We start from the raw sequence: 15,730 nt of genomic DNA, 5'->3' as shown, positions 1-15,730 counted from the left end.
ACCTGTAAACCAATAAGCACATTAAATCATTTCCAACTGGGACACGTGCTATAAGGAAATTTTTAAAAAGATAAATGATGTGGGGTGGACAGGTCTACTTTGGCAGGGGGTGTGGCGCTCAAGGAAGGCTCCTTTGAGGAAGTGGCATCGAGCTGAGCGAGAGATGGAGACACACTGAGGGCTGGGAGGAGGCTAGCGGGGTCGGCAAGCCTGGCCCTACGGCCTGTGGGTAGGAGTTTCAGCCTTAACCTCAGGCCACAGGGAGCCATGGGAGGGTTTGAAGCAGAGTGACATTATCTCGATGGGCACTTGAGCAGGGTAAGTGATGCCTCACAAGCACCTCCCATGTGTCACCACTGGCCTTTGGAATACACATCAGTCCACGAGGTCGGGCTGTCGGACTGCAGGCCCCAAGCTCCATCACGCCCCCACCTCTCCCTTCACTGGGTGGGGGAAGCCAGGCTTGGGAGCTCAAATGAGCAGGAAACTGCCAGACACTAGGCCCAGGTCAGTGGTGTTCCCAGTGATCCTTTTCCGGTGCCTTTTCTCTTCTAGGATTACATCAGGCTCCTTGGAAAGTCCTTCCACTGCCGAAGCCAATTCCGAAGGGCACTGCCACTCAGCAGGCTCCGACCAGGACCCTGGGGCAGACAGAGAAGGCAGCCCGGTCTGGGGCAGCAGCCCCTTCCAGCTCACGGCTTCCTCGGATGAAGACGTTATTGACTTGAAGTAAACAGAGTTCGAAGAGAGTGTGCCACCTCTGATTTTCTTATGGAGGTTTATACTCTCTAACCAGTACTCACATCATTTCTCAACAGAGTGTGGCTGTTAGCCTGTCGTGATCTATTGGACCAAACCTTCCGCACACTCGGCCAGCTTGGGTCAGTCTCTAGTGTCCAGTGCCATCGTTCTCGACCTTTGTTTCCTTCTGTCCAAGAACCATCAGTCCCCTTGTAATACAGGTGGTAGATTTCATTGAAGTTTTAGATCAAAACTTTGAATAAATAAAAAATGTTCATTCTTATGGCAGCCTTCTCTTCTATTTTATATACATAGATGAGAAAATTATTTTTATTACAGTTTTATGTCACATGATGTGTTTCTTTTATAAAGAAAATCCTTTGCTTTTAAATTTTCTTATAAAATAAGTTTTCTTTCTGTACCTTTGACCCCGTTACTGTTTTAGGAACCAGCTCTGTTCCTGCCCTTAGATTCTTGAGAAAAGTTGGTTAGGTTTTATTTATTTATTTATTTTCTTTGTTTACTGATTTTAGAGAGAGGAAAGGAAAGGGAGAGATAGAAACATCGATGAGAGAGAACATCGACTGGCCGCCTCCTGCATGCCCCCCACTGGGGATTGGGCCCACAACCTGGGCATCTGTCCTGACCAGGAATTGAACTGGCAACCTCTTGGTGCATGGGTCAACGCTCAACCACTGAGCCACACTGGCCGAGCCAGGTAGTTAGATTTTAGAAGCTCCTGGTTCTTCCTCCTTGTGTCCTCATGAAAAATAATAAGGTATAGGAAGGAGCTTGTTAAGAGTCTTAAGATGATTTTGTTTGGTTTTATTATTACTCTGACATCTATAACCAGGGAACAGCTAGCACAGTGGTCATTCTCAAGTTCCTTTCTCTTGTTCAGGTCGGCTTTGCTCTTTCACATAACTCAAATGATTATCCTTCTTCCGGTGATTTATCTGCCTTCCACTGTTCCCTCTTCAAAGTGAGAAGAAAACGTGGGTTTGGCCATGTGCAAATGAAACAGCCAACTGTCAGCCTCTAGCCAGGACAGATCAAAGGGAGAAACTGGTTTCCCAGACATTGTAAAAATTTAACTTACCTCTAGCTTTAGTCTGAGGATTTCATTTTATTACATCTCTTCTTACCCATATTACCCATCAAAAGAAACTTTAAATCACTTCTCCTCTTAAAGCAGCTCTGAGTTCTGCAGGTCCCCTCTGAGTGTGACATGACCTTGACCTGACAGAAGTTTGGCTCCTGCCTCCTCGTGGGCCTTGAACACTGTGGGGGAGCTTCCCTCCCTGCCTGTTGCACACGTGGTTCAACATGATGGTGGATCCAAGCTGAAGGCTGCCTGGTTCCCTTCAGCAGAAGAGTCAGAAAGCAAATTAGTAATAAAGACAGTGCTTGGGGGGAGGGGGGTGTTGACAACCAAATGTGCTTCTTGTGGCCTCTGCTCCCATTCTTCCTTTGTGTTTTGCTATGCCCTTCACAGACAGGGGAAAACAAAACCCATTACATCTTGTGTCTTGACCTCACCCAAAGTTTGATGAATCTGGTTTTATTATTTTTTTGCTTTTCAAATAAGGAAACTGAGGCTCAGAAAGGGGCAATGAGTAGAACCTGTGAGTTTCCTGGCCCCAGAGCTGGGCTTTCTCTCCTGGCCACCAAGCAGAGCCAGGCAGAGTGGTTGTGTCCATTGGATCCAACTGATGTTTTCCACGTTAAACTAATTTGTGAGCTTTATGAGCTTGTACATGTGTTTCCTGAAGTGAATTGCTTCTCAGCCTGGAAGAGAAAAATCAAGGGCTTTTTAGACCATTTTTACAAAAGATTGACAGTATCAGAGTCACCCCATGATTTGACAAAAGTCACAGATCTGAGGAAGGAATGTAGAAAGGACAAGAGGTAGACCCTACTAATCAGACAGATGGTCCTTAGCTTATAAAGGAAGGGGGGTGTAGGAGGCTGCTCTGGCAGCAGCATCTGCTTACAGTGGTCAAGAAGTGAACACTGCACACTCACGGGGAGGGAGGCCACCAGTCCCGGGCAGGAGCAGATTTGTAGGGGCCCATGGCTCAGAGGGCTGGCTGGCACTAGCTGGACTCACTGGAGCATCCTGTCTACATAAGCCTCTCCACATAACCCACTGGCTGAGTTACAAAATAAACTGTCTAACTGAACAGTTTACCCATGGAGTTTGAGTGATTCATCCACCCTGCAAACACCAAGTGCTGTCCGGAGAAGGAGGTCTTTGCATTGGTGGAGGGAGAGAAGTAAACTGGTGATCACAAAGCAGTGCTCAGTGCTGTAATAAAAATTTATAACTCGAGCACAAGATGCTTTGTAAACAGAGAGGAAGTTGCCTGTCCTTAAAGGTAGTACAGTCAGGTGACAGCACTAGGTCAAACACCTATCACGATCATACAGCATTTGAGTGCTTCCCATGTGCTTGGTGTTCATGTACATTGCCCCTACTGAAAACTCTTCTTGGAAGACAGATACTGTCATCTCCACTTAGAGATGAGGAAACAGGGGCCCAGAGAAATATGAGAAGGTAAGCCTCCTATGCATAGCCGCGGTTCCTTCCAGAATTACACAGCACTCCACTGCAGCTGCCTGCACCCAGAGAGTGTTGGATACAAATGGCACGATTCTCCAGAGCCCTAACCTCATCATCCTCAACTCCAGCTGTTAACATCCGCAGGGACTCAAAGCTGGGAGGTATTTGAATGAAGATTCAAGAGTCGGGATTACCTGTGAAGTGAGAGGAACTTAACAGGGAGCGTGGAGCTCACACTTACGCCCTGATTAGTCACACAGGCAGCATGGGGGACCCCACCCAACACGGGTCCCCCGCGCCTGGAGGTCCTAGTCGTAGTAAACTGCAGCCTTCCCCAATCTGAGGGCTCGAAGTGGTGACCCGCGCGAATGCGGGCTGCGATGCCCAGGGACACCCCCCAACCCCCTCTACCCTCCCCACCCCCACCCCTCACCTCCTGCGGGCAGCCCAGCTGGAACGCCGGGCCAGGCTCTGCGTCTGGGAGGAGAGTGACACAGGATAGTCATTAGGACAGTCATTTGGATAACTCCAGCCCTGCGGCTCCCGACAGACAGAGCAGGGCCAGGCGGAGGGGCCAGGATTCTCCAACTCGTGGTCCAGAGCAGCGGTTGACGAGGAGCAGGAACTGCAGAGGGGACTACAGGAGGATTGGCAACTGCACAAAGTCCAGGCTGGAAATCCTCGGCGTGACCCACGTGCTCCGCCTTTGTCCCGCTCCTAGCCTCATTGGTTGAAGCTAGACTGAGAGGCGATTCCGGGGCAAGTGCAATCCCCGCCCTCCACCCTCATTGGCCGGCTCGGCTGGAGGCCTATTTGACCCCGCCTAGCTCGCGCCACACCCTCATTGGATAATTGGGTAACATTGCTCCTCCTATTCATTGGATAACTCTGTCCTAGGGGCGGTTCCAAGGGGCTTCGCCAACCAGCTCCTTGCTTCCATTGGTCTACTTCGACTTGAAGGGCGGATCTCAACGCACACAGTAACCGTGCCTTGCGTTCCCATTGGCTGCTCTCATCCCACGCCCGTTGCCACCCCAGAGCCTCCCGGAGATGCTCAGCGGCCGGCTCTGCTGGCAGAGGCTGCTGCGGACTGCAGTCGCGGGACCCGTGGCAGTTCTGAGCGGGCCCAGCAAGCGTTGGCCGCGGACATGACGCCTGAGGACCAGGAGGAGACCCAGCTGCTCCCGCGGCCGTCCAGCGGGAGGTGAGCGGACGAGGGAACTCGGGCCTGGCGTGCGGTCTCGCCCCTCTCGCTGCGCCCAGGCCGGCGTCGCTCACGGACCGCTTTATCCCCGCAGTGTTCCCCGCGGCCGCCGCGTCTTCCTCGCCGCTTTCGCCGCTGCCCTAGGCCCGCTCAGCTTCGGCTTCGCGCTCGGCTACAGTTCCCCGGCCATCCCGAGCCTACGGCGCGCCGCGCCCCCGGCCCCACGTCTCGACGACGCCGCCGCCTCCTGGTTCGGGGTGAGACCTCCGGCTGGGACCCTCCACAACCATCCCCTCTGACGCGCGATGGGATCCTCCCCCTGCCTTGCTTAGGGCGGGCACTCAGACCCTCCACCAAGTACGTCCCAGTTCCCCCGCCAGGGGTTCACCCTCTCCCGGACCACCAGCCAGGGACCCAGCCCCCTTTCCTCTGTGGTAGCTGAGGTTGGAGTGGAGGGCGAGGTTGGACCTACCCCTGGAGCCTCTTCCTAAGCCGGCGTTTGCCCCTAGGCCATCGTGACCCTGGGGGCCGCGGCGGGGGGCGTACTGGGCGGCTGGCTAGTGGACCGCGCCGGGCGCAAGCTGAGCCTTCTGTTCTGCACCGTGCCCTTCGTGACCGGCTTTGCCGTCATCACCGCCGCCCAGCACGTGTGGATGCTGCTGGGGGGCCGCCTACTCACCGGCCTAGCCTGCGGCATTGCCTCGCTAGTGGCCCCGGTGAGTGTCCCCTAGCCTCGCGCTCAGGGAAGGAGGAACAGTAGCAGACCTTGGGGCGTGGTTCTCCCTGCAGCCTCCTGGGTGGCCCTTATCTACTTTATCTCCCTTACCCCTTGCAGTGGGCCCCAACCGCTGTTATTAGCCCCGTTTGCAGATGAAGTGAGTTTCGCAAAAGTGCACTCCTTTGTCCAGGCTCAATTAGTCAGTGGTGAAGCCATTACCCAGGATTGTGCCATTTAGCCCAGCCTCCGTTTTACTCTACAAATAGGATGCATCTGTGGCTGGTTAACAGAAGCCTGGCAGTATGGCTTGGATCCCCCTTGTCATTCAGACCACTGACTACAGTTTAGCAACAAAATTCTGCCTGGTTTGTCCTGGGGGCAGAGGTTGCTACCACCTGCCGCTCCTTCACTGCTCACACACCAGTCCTCGCTGCTTCCCATCTGCCAGCTCCTGACCCAGCACTGCCCAAGCTGCCTTTGGAGCTGCACACACCCGGGTGACATCCCAGCTCTGCCACTTTCCCAGGGCAGAGCGCCTCTCTGGGCCTCAGTTCCCTCCCCTGTAAAGTGAGAATGACAGATTACCTCATGCATTGGGCGAGGAACCAGACACCGCACATTAGCCCTGTCACGGCTTGGGAAGGACTTGGACCCTGGCAGCTGGGATTGCTGCATGACCAGTGAACTGCTGCTGGCCATGGGCTCAGATGATCCACCGGTCACACCCCGACCTGGTTGAGATTGAAAGCAGTGGCTCTGGGTCCTCCCTGCTCATCCCTTTGCACCTGCCACTCATTTCACCTGCATTTGCTGGGCAGCTGGGTTGGATTTTATGTTTTGGGTTTTAACTGGGCAAAAACACACCTAAGTCATGGGCATGAGGTATGGAGTAACTCAGAAGTAATGGCAAGGCCTTTCTGGCTCCTGAGCACAGTCACTGGGAGCCACTGAAGCGAAGAGTTCCCGCTTAACTCCACGGGCACCATGCCAGCAGCCCAGGTGTCACCTGGAGCTAGTTAAAAAGGCAGAGTCTTAGGCCCCACCTCAGACCTACTGCACCACAATCTGTTTTATCAAGGGTAATGATGCAGTTCAGTGAAAGTTTGAAAAGCTCTGTGCACCCGCCCACCCACCACCCAACACACAGCAGCCACATATATACCCTTAACCCCTTGAAACACCTGCTGCAGATCACTTCGTGGGGAGGGAATGAGGAAGGCCCTGACCTGGGGCTTGCAATTAGGGGCCCACCAGGCCCACATTGTTATCAAGCTCTCATCTTAATTGCTGACAGGTCTATATCTCCGAAATTGCCTACCCAGAAGTGCGGGGGCTGCTCGGCTCCTGTGTGCAGCTGATGGTCGTCATAGGCATCCTCCTAGCCTACCTGGCAGGTAAGTTTTCACATGATCTCTTGTGATCCCTGTTAGTGGCCACGTGATATGGAAACTGAAGTTTGGAGAGGTCACACAGCCAGTGCCCAAGGGGCTGTGTTCCCAGACCTCCTCCCTGAGACCCTGGGGTGTGTGGGTCTTGTGACTAAGTTCCTGGAAGAGCTAAAGAAGGCAGTGTGCTCATCTTCCCGGGGCAGAAGCCCGTTCCGAGGTCTGGGGAGAGCTGACTGCTTAGGTCAGTCCCTCACTGTGCAGTGACAAATCAAGGATTCCAGGGGCAAGTAGGACACCCCCAAAATCTTCAGCCCAGGAGCTCAGAAGGCCCATCCACGTCTCCCTCAGGAACATCAGGACTGGATTTGCAGCGTGAAGGAGGCAGGTTCCCGGAGACCTGAGGTCAGAGCTGGGCCCAGCACCAGCATGTTGTCACCAGAACTGGGGTAGAAAGAGGGCAGGCTTCATCCCTGACAGTCCCGGACTAAGGGAGGTCCTTTGCTGCTTATTGGCCGTGTGGTCTTGGCCTACTCCCAGCCCCTGGGAGCTTCACTTTCCCTGTCTTTAAGTGGAGGTAACCTTACCTTGGCCAAGGCTGTCGAAGGTTTCAAGTGACATAAGAAAAGTGCCTGGTCAGCAAGCCCCACATGACAGTTGTCAAGGATGGCCTGAGAAGCATGGTGGGGATGGGAGCTTGGGGGTTTTGGTTCTGATGGGTGTGGTGGGGCCTGGCCATGTGCCCTGTGGGTCTTTAGAATGATCATATGCAGGTTTTTGGTCTTTCTTTTTACCCACTTACATCTCGACTAATTCAGAATTCTGCCAGCAGTCTGGCTGCTGTGGGGGCCCCACAGTGTGCCAAAGCCCTGCCATGTACGCACAGTGACATTTGGGACAGACACATAGGTGTCGACGTGCCCATAGAATTATCTCCAGTTCATCATAATCTGTACTTCCATTGATCAGTTCCTGTGACTTGATCCTGTAGTGTTCAGTGTAAAGTCCCCCCACTCTGTCCCCCTTCCTCTCTGGGGGAACCAGCCTTGCCTGCCTCTTGGTGGCCTTCCAGAGGGTCTGCATGAGGACTATGCGTAGTTGTTCTCCCGCCCCAAAAGTGTACACAAGCGGTGCTTTGTCATACCCGTCATTACATAGCAAGCGCCTCATTTCTTCTATAAAGGCTGTGTATTCACTGAGCCGATGTAGCATAGTGGTGTACCCATCATCGTTTCTGCATTTCAGCAACAATGATAACAAGAGTTGCTGGGGTGGGTGAGGGGCCCGGCACTCTCTGAGAAGGCCCAGGCTGGCTCACCCTGGCCCTGGCCTCTGACCTCCCTGTGCAGGCTGGGTCCTGGAGTGGCGCTGGCTGGCCGTGCTGGGCTGTGTGCCCCCCTCCTTCATGATGCTGCTCATGTGCTGCATGCCCGAGACCCCACGCTTCCTGCTGACTCAGCACAAGCACCAGGAGGCCTCGGCCGCCATGCAGTTCCTGTGGGGCCCTGAGCAGGGCTGGGAAGAGCCCCCTGTCGGGGCTGAGCACCAGGTGAGGGGCTGGGAGGTGAAGCTCGGGGAAGGGGTCAGTGAGGTGCCACCTATCTGCAATCAGAGAGGCCAGCTCAGGTCATTCCCAAGGACGTACTCACACAGTCAGTGAGGGGCACTGTTGTCCCGCATGCCAGCCAGGAAAGGCCTGCTGAGCCCCACTCCGTGGCTTGGCCCTAGCCTTGGAGATCACTGGGAAAGCCTGAACCTTGATCTTACTGAAGAGAAAGCCAGGCCGGGTCCAAGGGACCTGCAGGGCAGACTTGAGGACTTGGATTTTTATGTGAGGGCTTTGTGGCAGGGGATGAGATTGCGTCTCTGCCACTTACCTGCCGTATGACTATCCCATTGTCAAGCTTTAGTTTCTTCGTGTAAAAAGGAGTCTTAGCACATGTCTGGTGGTGGCGGTGAGGACTTGGGGCGAGGTGTGGCGCTTGGCCCAGGCCCGAGGCTGGTGGGATTCCAGACCCCCTGGCCCTTTGTCCAGGTGCTCTTTGTGGCTTCCCCAACATGTCAGAAAGGGATGTACAGAGGTGAGGACCTAGTCACCGTACAAATGGGGAGGCTGTAGTGATGCAGAGACCTGTGCCCGGATGAGGCCCGGACAAGAAGCTGGGGCTCTCTTCCTCCACCAGGCCTAGGATGGTGGTTAGAGCCTGGGCGCCCCTCGGGAGGGGGAAGAGCAGCACTGATGCCCGTTTCTGCTGGGCAGGGCTTCCAGCTGGCCGAGCTGAGGCGTCCTGGCATCTACAAGCCCTTCGCCATCGGCGTTTCACTGATGGTCTTCCAGCAGCTGTCGGGGATCAACGCGGTCATGTTCTATGCAGAGACCATCTTCGAGGAGGCCAAGTTCAAGGTAAAGGGGCCCCTGCCCCGGCTGGCCTCATCCAGATGCCATGTGGTGTGGCCTAGTCCCAGGGTCTTTGCCTGACCCACCTCTGCCCATCCCCCCAGAACAGCAGCTTGGCCTCCGTCATCGTGGGCGTCATCCAGGTGCTGTTCACGGCCATGGCGGCCCTCATCATGGACAGAGCTGGGCGGAGGCTGCTCCTGGCCTTGTCAGGTGAGGCCTGAGGGCTCGGGCTCAGGCCTGTGCACGTGGGGTGGTCCAGGCCGGCTCCCCACCACAGGCTGGAGGGTCTTTGCCGAGGCCCCTGGGTTTTGGGAGGAGAAGCAGAAGCGCCCCTGAGAATGAGACCGAGATTTAACGGGAGTGTTCGATGCAGACTGGACCCGCGCTCATGGCAGCACCAAATCACACCTTGACCTTTGCTGTGAACCTACAGGGAAGGTGCCATTGGGACCCCGGTTATGAGGAAACTGAGGGCCCTAGAGGCGAAGTGACTTGACCTCTCTGAGTCTGTTTCCCCTCTGAAATGGGGGTAATGGTGGGCCATCGTGAGGATCAGCAGAGGGTTGGGGAGAGCCCCCTCGCGAGCTGGGGCCCATGAGCACTTGGTACTGCGGGGTAGACGGGTTCCAACAGGGCTGCTCCACTCACCACTGCTCCTCAGGCCCGGGGCTCTGCTTCCGGGAGCTTCTTGGAGTTCTTTGAGGTTTGAGGTCCAAGCCAGGGCTGGCAGGGCCGGGCTGGGGTCGGTGCTGCCCAGTCAGGGCTCCCGGGTACCGCTCACGCCCCTCTTCAAGGTGTCCAGGCCATGTTGCTGTGGCCACACAGGTTGGAGGCTCCTGCCCCGGGAGCCACGCGCCCGGGCTATGGGCCGCTTCCCCGAGCACCCTGCCCGCCGCTGCCTCCACCTGCAGGTGTGGTCATGGTGGTCAGCGCCAGTGCCTTTGGCGCCTACTTCAAGCTGACCCAGGGTGGCCCCAGCAACTCCTCGCACGTGGACCTCCTGGCACCCATCTCCACGGAGCCTGCTGATGCCAGTGCAGGGCTGGCCTGGTTGGCGGTGGGCAGCATGTGCCTCTTCATTGCTGGTGAGAAGGGGGCCTGTGGGGAGGTTGGTGGGGACCAATGGGGGTGCCCTATCACTGCTGCGTTCCTATGGATCCCAGTGAGTCCAGCCTGGTCTCAAGTGTCCAAATAGGTCCCCGACTCTGTATTTATAGCTCTGATCACGTGTCAAGCACCCAGCTAAGCCCTCCTATGCTCCTCTCACTTACTCCCCACATCAGCACGCTGAGTAGCCCCATCGATATCCCAGTCTGTAGAGAGGGGACCTGAGTGTAAGAAGGGAAGGGCCTGGCCTAAGACCGCCCAGCAGGAAGGCGCAGAGCTGGGGGCCCCGACCAGAATCCAGGCCCTCAGCCCATGCCAGGCTCGGAGAGGCTTCAGCCCTGCGGTCTGCTGCAAGCCGAGGGGCCCGGCCCCTGTGGCTTCTGATGCCTGTCTTGCTCCCGCAGGCTTCGCTGTGGGCTGGGGGCCCATCCCCTGGCTCCTCATGTCTGAGATCTTCCCTCTGCACGTCAAGGGCGTGGCCACCGGCATCTGTGTCCTCACCAACTGGCTCATGGCCTTTCTGGTGACAAAAGAGTTCAGCAGCCTCATGGTGAGTACAGGCCCTGATGGCCACCCCCTCACAGAGTCAGCAGAGAAGCACTTTTAGATTATTCTCTGCAAAAAAGACGGGGTCAGTGGCCTCGTGTGCAGGCTGAGGTCCCACCATCCTGGGAGACAGATGGACTGGGGCAGGCCGTGACCACTCGGGCCTTCAGGCTGTGTTGGTGGAGGACAGCAGGGAGGGCCTCCTCCATTGGACATGGTGGGGATAGGTCGGGAAGTATGGCTGTAGAGTCCACAGGCCTGGGCTCCAGCCCTGCCTTGGCCATTTCCCTGCTGTGTGACTTCGGTGTGCTGCTTACCTTCTCTGAACCAGCTTCCTTGGCTGAACATCGAGGAGAGCGAAGTACCTTCCTCGTAGGGTTGATGGGAACATCAGTTCAGCATTTTGCTGCCTTCTCATGACGGATCGACACACACATGGTCCTGCCCAAGGGCCTCCCAGCTGCGGGGGTGGGGGTGCTGGAGCAGATAGACAAGCATTGTGCTCAGTCATGTGTTCTGCCCAGTCCTGGTACACACCACGTCCAGGCTGCTCATGGTGCCAGAGACAGCAAGAAACGAGATGGACAGGGCCCCCTTTATGACAAGGGCTGGGACAGCAGGGGACAGTGGTGGGAGAATGAACCACCAGGAGACAGGGCTGGGGCCGGGGGGCAGGTCCTGAGAGGCATGGATGCCCAGGGCTGGCCGGGAGTCTGTCCAGGGCACAGGCCCATTCAGGCAGCTGCCCTGGGGAGGGAGAGCTGGGAAGGAGGGGCCTGTGGTTCCGGGCTGGGAGGGTGGACAGGCTCTGACCAGAGGGAACTGCTCACTCTTCCCTCCACACCTGTGGGCTGAGCGTCCCTGTGAGCTCACACTGCCGCCCGTCAGCCTGCTGTTACAAGGTTCACCACTCCCTCCAGTACCAAGAAAGGAGGCCCCTCTGGGCGCGGGGACCTCAGAGGGCAGGTCTGGGGGCTCTGGAGTCAGGCCCTAGGGATGAAAGAGCCCAACTGTCCCTTGATAGTGCGTCTCTGACCTGGGGGCAGTCAATCACAGCGAGCCTCAGTTTCCCCAGCACACAACATCCACACCTTGGGCAGTACTCAGCCCCAGCTTCTAGATGACCACACCAGACCCTCCTCCACTGCCCTGAGTCTGGGGCCTCCACTCGTGATCCTGTGAGGGCCCCTGACCTTCTGCCGTGGTCACTGTGGCTCGCTCTCTCTCTCTGCAGGAGGTGCTCAGGCCCTACGGTGCTTTCTGGCTCGCATCCGCCTTCTGCATCGTCAGTGTCCTTTTCACTTTGTTCTGTGTCCCTGAAACCAAAGGAAAGACTTTGGAGCAAATCACAGCCCATTTTGAGGGGCGATGACAGCCCCTTCCCGAGAGCAGCTGCCCCTCCTAGCTGGGCCAGTTTGGGCTTCAAAGCCTGCCTGTGACTTGGAGCTGGGCCCCAGCCAGAGGCCAGAGCACCTGCCCATCCCGAGCCAGGATCCAGGACCGAAGCCCCTCGAAGCCTTGTCCTCCGGGTCCCTCCTTCCTGCCGAGCCCTCTACAGCCCCATGAGCCACGGGCATGAGGCTCCCAGCCCCGGGCCACTTCCCACCACTGCTCTGAGACTGGGTAGAAGGGTACATCTCCGAGGGTCTTCGCTACCCTTTGGCCAGTCCTCCACGTGCTGTCGCTGTCCTGACACTAAAGTGACAATGGAGGAGGGACTCCTGGCTCCTCCCTTTCTGGAGGAGGTGCTTTTGGAGGCTGGTGGTAGCCCATGGTCTCCTCACAGGGCTGCATCATCAAGAAGGAACTTTGTTTGCCAAATAAAGATTTGACTCAGAGCCCTGGCCGGGCAGTTCACTTGGTCGGAGTGTCATCCCGTACACCAAAAGGTTGCAGGTTTGGTTCCAGGTCAGGGCACATGCCTTGGTTGAAGGTTTGATCCCTGGTCGGGCACGTATGGGAAGCAGCCAATCTATTTTCTCTGTCACGTTGATGTCGCTCTCTCTCTTTCTCTCCCCTCCCTCCTCCTTCCTCTCTCTCTAAAAATCAATAAAACATATCCTCCAGTGAGGACTAAAAAATAAGATTTGACTCAGAAAATCAGGTCACGGCCTCTCTGAGCTGCAGTTTGAGAGCATTTTCCTGTCCCTTCCGTCAGTGGGCCTTGCTGAGAACATCTAGGGGTTTGTTTCCTGTCCTGTAACCTGCTTTATTCACTTCGCAGCCCACGTGCACCCACCTTGAGGTCTTTTTTTTTTCTTTATTGATTTTAGGGAGAAAGGAAGGGAGAGGGGGGGGGAGAGAGAGAGATCCATGAGGGAGAACATTGATTGGCTGCCTCCTGCACCTCCTGCATGCCCCCCACTGGGGATCTGGCCCACAACCTGGGCATGTGCCCTGACCAGGAATCCAACCGGTGCCTCTTGGTGCATGGGTCGATGCTCAACCAGTGAGCCACACCACCGGGCTTGAAATCTATTAATCTATAGTGAGGCCAGAGAGCAGGGCGGTGGGGAGAGGGGCAGTGGTACAAGGGAGAGTGGAGGGGAGGGTGGGCGGTGGTGCAGGGGAGCTCTGAGGGGAGGGTGGGCGGTGGTGCAGGGGAGCTCCGAGGGGAGGGCGGGCAGTGGTACAAGGGAGAGTGGAGGGGAGGGCGGGCGGTGGTGCAGGGGAGCACCGAGGGGAGGGCGGGCAGTGGTGCAGGGGAGCGTGGAGGGGAGGGCGGGCGGTGGTGCGGGGGAGCGGCCCCCAGGGTTAGTTTCTGGAAGATTCTGCAGCAGCTGCACTGATTTTAGTAAAATGCACCAAGGAATACACAGGACAGCTCTCAGCTTTAGCAAAGTCCAAATTCCTGGGGGTCTTCCAGAAGCAAGGTCACGTCCAAGTGCAGGCTCTCTCCCATATCGCTAACTGCACGTCTAGTGTCGTCAGTGCTTTATTAAGGCATATTTACATGTTATCAAATTCAGTTGTTTGTGTAAAATGTGATGACTGAGGTCAAAGGTACATAGCTTGTCCCCACCACCACAATGAAGACAGGATATTTTCATCACCTCAGAATGTCCTCTTGTCTGCAGTCAGTCGCCTCCCTACAGCTGTGGCCCCGGCACCCACAGATGTGTTCCATCCCTATAGTTGGGCTTTGTCTAGACCTTCATAGCACCGGAATCATTTGGTTTGCAGTCCTTTGAGTAGCCTGGACTCAGCCAAGTGGGTTTCGGCTCATCCGTGTTGTGTGTGTCGGCAGTTCATTCCTGTGTCACATGGTGTCCGTTGGACGTCTGGGCCCCTTACAGCTCCTGACTGATGAATAACGTTGTCATAAACATTTGCATTCAAGTTTTGTGTGGAGTGGAACTTCCGGGCCACATATTAAGTTTATGCTTAACTGTTTTAAGAAGCCACCAAACTATTTTCCAGTGTTTGTACCATTTGGCATTCTCAGCAGCAAGACAGCCCCTCGCCCTGGCCGGTTTGGCTCAGCGGTTAGCGCGTCGGCCTGCGGTCCAGAGAGACCCGGGTTCGGTTCCCGCTAAGGGCACGTACCTCGGTTGCAGTTTGTCCCCAGCCCTGGTTGGGTCGTGCGAGTGGATGTGTCCCTTTCACATTGATGTTTCTCTCTCTCTCTCTCCCCCTCCGACTCTATCTGAGCAAAAAATGGAAAAATGTCCTCAGGGGAGGATTAAAAAAAAAAAAGACACAGCCCCTCGCCCTCCGCCTCCTCAACAATTCATATTCGCTGCTACAAACAAAGCTGTTTACATCGTTAACTTTTCGCAAGTGGTCTACTCTCGGATTTCCTCTGGACTCACTTGATCCGGTTTAATTGGTCCTTCTCTTTGATGCTGCTGGTTTATCTCAGATCTACGGTGAGCTTCCCGTCATCCACACTCAGGGATGGAGAACTAGCCGTTTAACTAGCCGCGGTGCTCCCCTCCCACCCACTCTCCATTCAGTTGGATTTGTTCCCTTTTGTACATCTTCGCTGTCATTTCCATGGGATTTGGAAGAAGAGAAGAGGTAAATGTGTAAATTCAGTGAGCCAGCTTGAAATGTAAGCTTCCTCCATTCTTTTTTTATTATTATTTTTTAATCCTCACCCGAGGATATTTTTCTCAAATATCTTCAGATAGAGTAAGAGTGAGTAGGAGGAGAGAGAGAGAAACATCGATGTGAGAGGGACACATCGATTGGTTGCCTCCCACACAACCCCAACCAGGGCCAGGGATGAACCACAACCGAGGTACGTGCTCTTGGCCGGAATCAAACCCATGACTCTGGTCCACAGGCTGATGCTCTATCACTGAGCCAAACTACCCAGGGCTTTCTCCATTCTTTTAATATGTTTGTTTGCCATTGGAGTCATGGTATATGGCAAAGAGTAGGTGCTCAAATAGTTACTAAATTTAAGAATTTAAGTTTTTTTTTTTTTAATCCTCACCTGAGGACATTTTTCCATTGTTCCACACTCAGATGGTTTCCAGTTTTCTGCTTATTGATAATTCTGTTATTTTAGATATAGATTTAGAGAAAGAGATGAGACAACAGAGGGAGATAAAAGAGGAGAGAGGAGAGATGAGAAAGTTGATAGAAGAAGTGAGAGGGATAACGAGAAATGATAGTGATAGACGAGATAGAAAATAGAGATGGAGGTGGGCAGAGATGGAAGTAGTGGTGATGATGGAAGATGGAGATGGTTATGGAATGAATGGTGTCCCCCTAAAATCTGTATGTTGAAGCCCTAACCCCAGTGCTTTAGAATGTGACTATATTTAGAGATAAGGCCTTTAAGAAGGTAATTAAGGTAAAATTCAGGTCAAGGATGGGTCCTAATCCAGTATGACCTGTGCCCTTATAAGACACACACACACACACACACGCACACAGGGAAGACCATGTGAAAAGGCAAAGGTGGCCATTTTCAAGACAAGAGCCCTCAGAGGAAACCAACCCAGCCAACACCTTGGATTTAGCCTCCAGAACTCAGAGGAAATAAATTTCTGACATAGTTGGGGAGAAAGAGAACTAGGGATAAACCTCACATAGGCAACCAGAAATTTCTTAG

At 54.9% G+C, this 15,730-nt stretch overlaps 2 protein-coding genes across 4 annotated transcripts in view; both read left to right on the top strand.

Annotated features, from left to right (window-relative positions):
- GARNL3 (GTPase activating Rap/RanGAP domain like 3) overlaps window positions 1–1,136 on the top strand; it is a 140,580-nt gene extending 139,444 nt beyond the window's left edge. The window contains exon 28 of one of the 2 annotated variants that reach the window (XM_036260802.1): window positions 556–1,136. In XM_036260802.1, coding sequence (XP_036116695.1) covers window positions 556–733 — 178 coding nt within the window. In that variant the 3' untranslated portion in view covers window positions 734–1,136. The remainder of the gene's footprint in view (window positions 1–555) is intronic. The other variant, XM_036260803.1, reaches the window with a different exon arrangement.
- Window positions 1,137–4,380: 3,244 nt separating this feature from the next.
- On the top strand, window positions 4,381–12,496 carry SLC2A8 (solute carrier family 2 member 8). Of its 2 annotated transcripts, XM_036262086.1 has the most exons (10): window positions 4,381–4,508; window positions 4,603–4,765; window positions 5,018–5,224; window positions 6,521–6,620; window positions 7,961–8,160; window positions 8,872–9,015; window positions 9,114–9,222; window positions 9,924–10,097; window positions 10,524–10,669; window positions 11,900–12,496. In XM_036262086.1, the coding sequence occupies exons 1-10, from the start codon at window positions 4,453–4,455 to the stop codon at window positions 12,035–12,037; spliced, it is 1,437 nt and encodes a 478-aa protein (XP_036117979.1). In that variant the 5' UTR covers window positions 4,381–4,452; the 3' UTR covers window positions 12,038–12,496. The 2 variants fall into 2 exon arrangements, with proteins under 2 accessions (XP_036117979.1, XP_036117980.1); XM_036262087.1 differs by lacking the exon at window positions 10,524–10,669 and having other exon boundaries at window positions 11,900–11,985.
- The last annotated feature ends 3,234 nt before the right edge of the window (window positions 12,497–15,730 follow it).

The sequence above is a fragment of the Molossus molossus genome, unplaced genomic scaffold, assembly GCF_014108415.1.
Source record: "Molossus molossus isolate mMolMol1 unplaced genomic scaffold, mMolMol1.p scaffold_m16_p_14, whole genome shotgun sequence".
NCBI classification, from domain to species: Eukaryota; Metazoa; Chordata; class Mammalia; order Chiroptera; family Molossidae; genus Molossus; species Molossus molossus.
The sequence above is the reverse complement of the archived record's forward strand: the minus strand, read 5'-3'. Positions and strand labels throughout refer to the sequence as shown.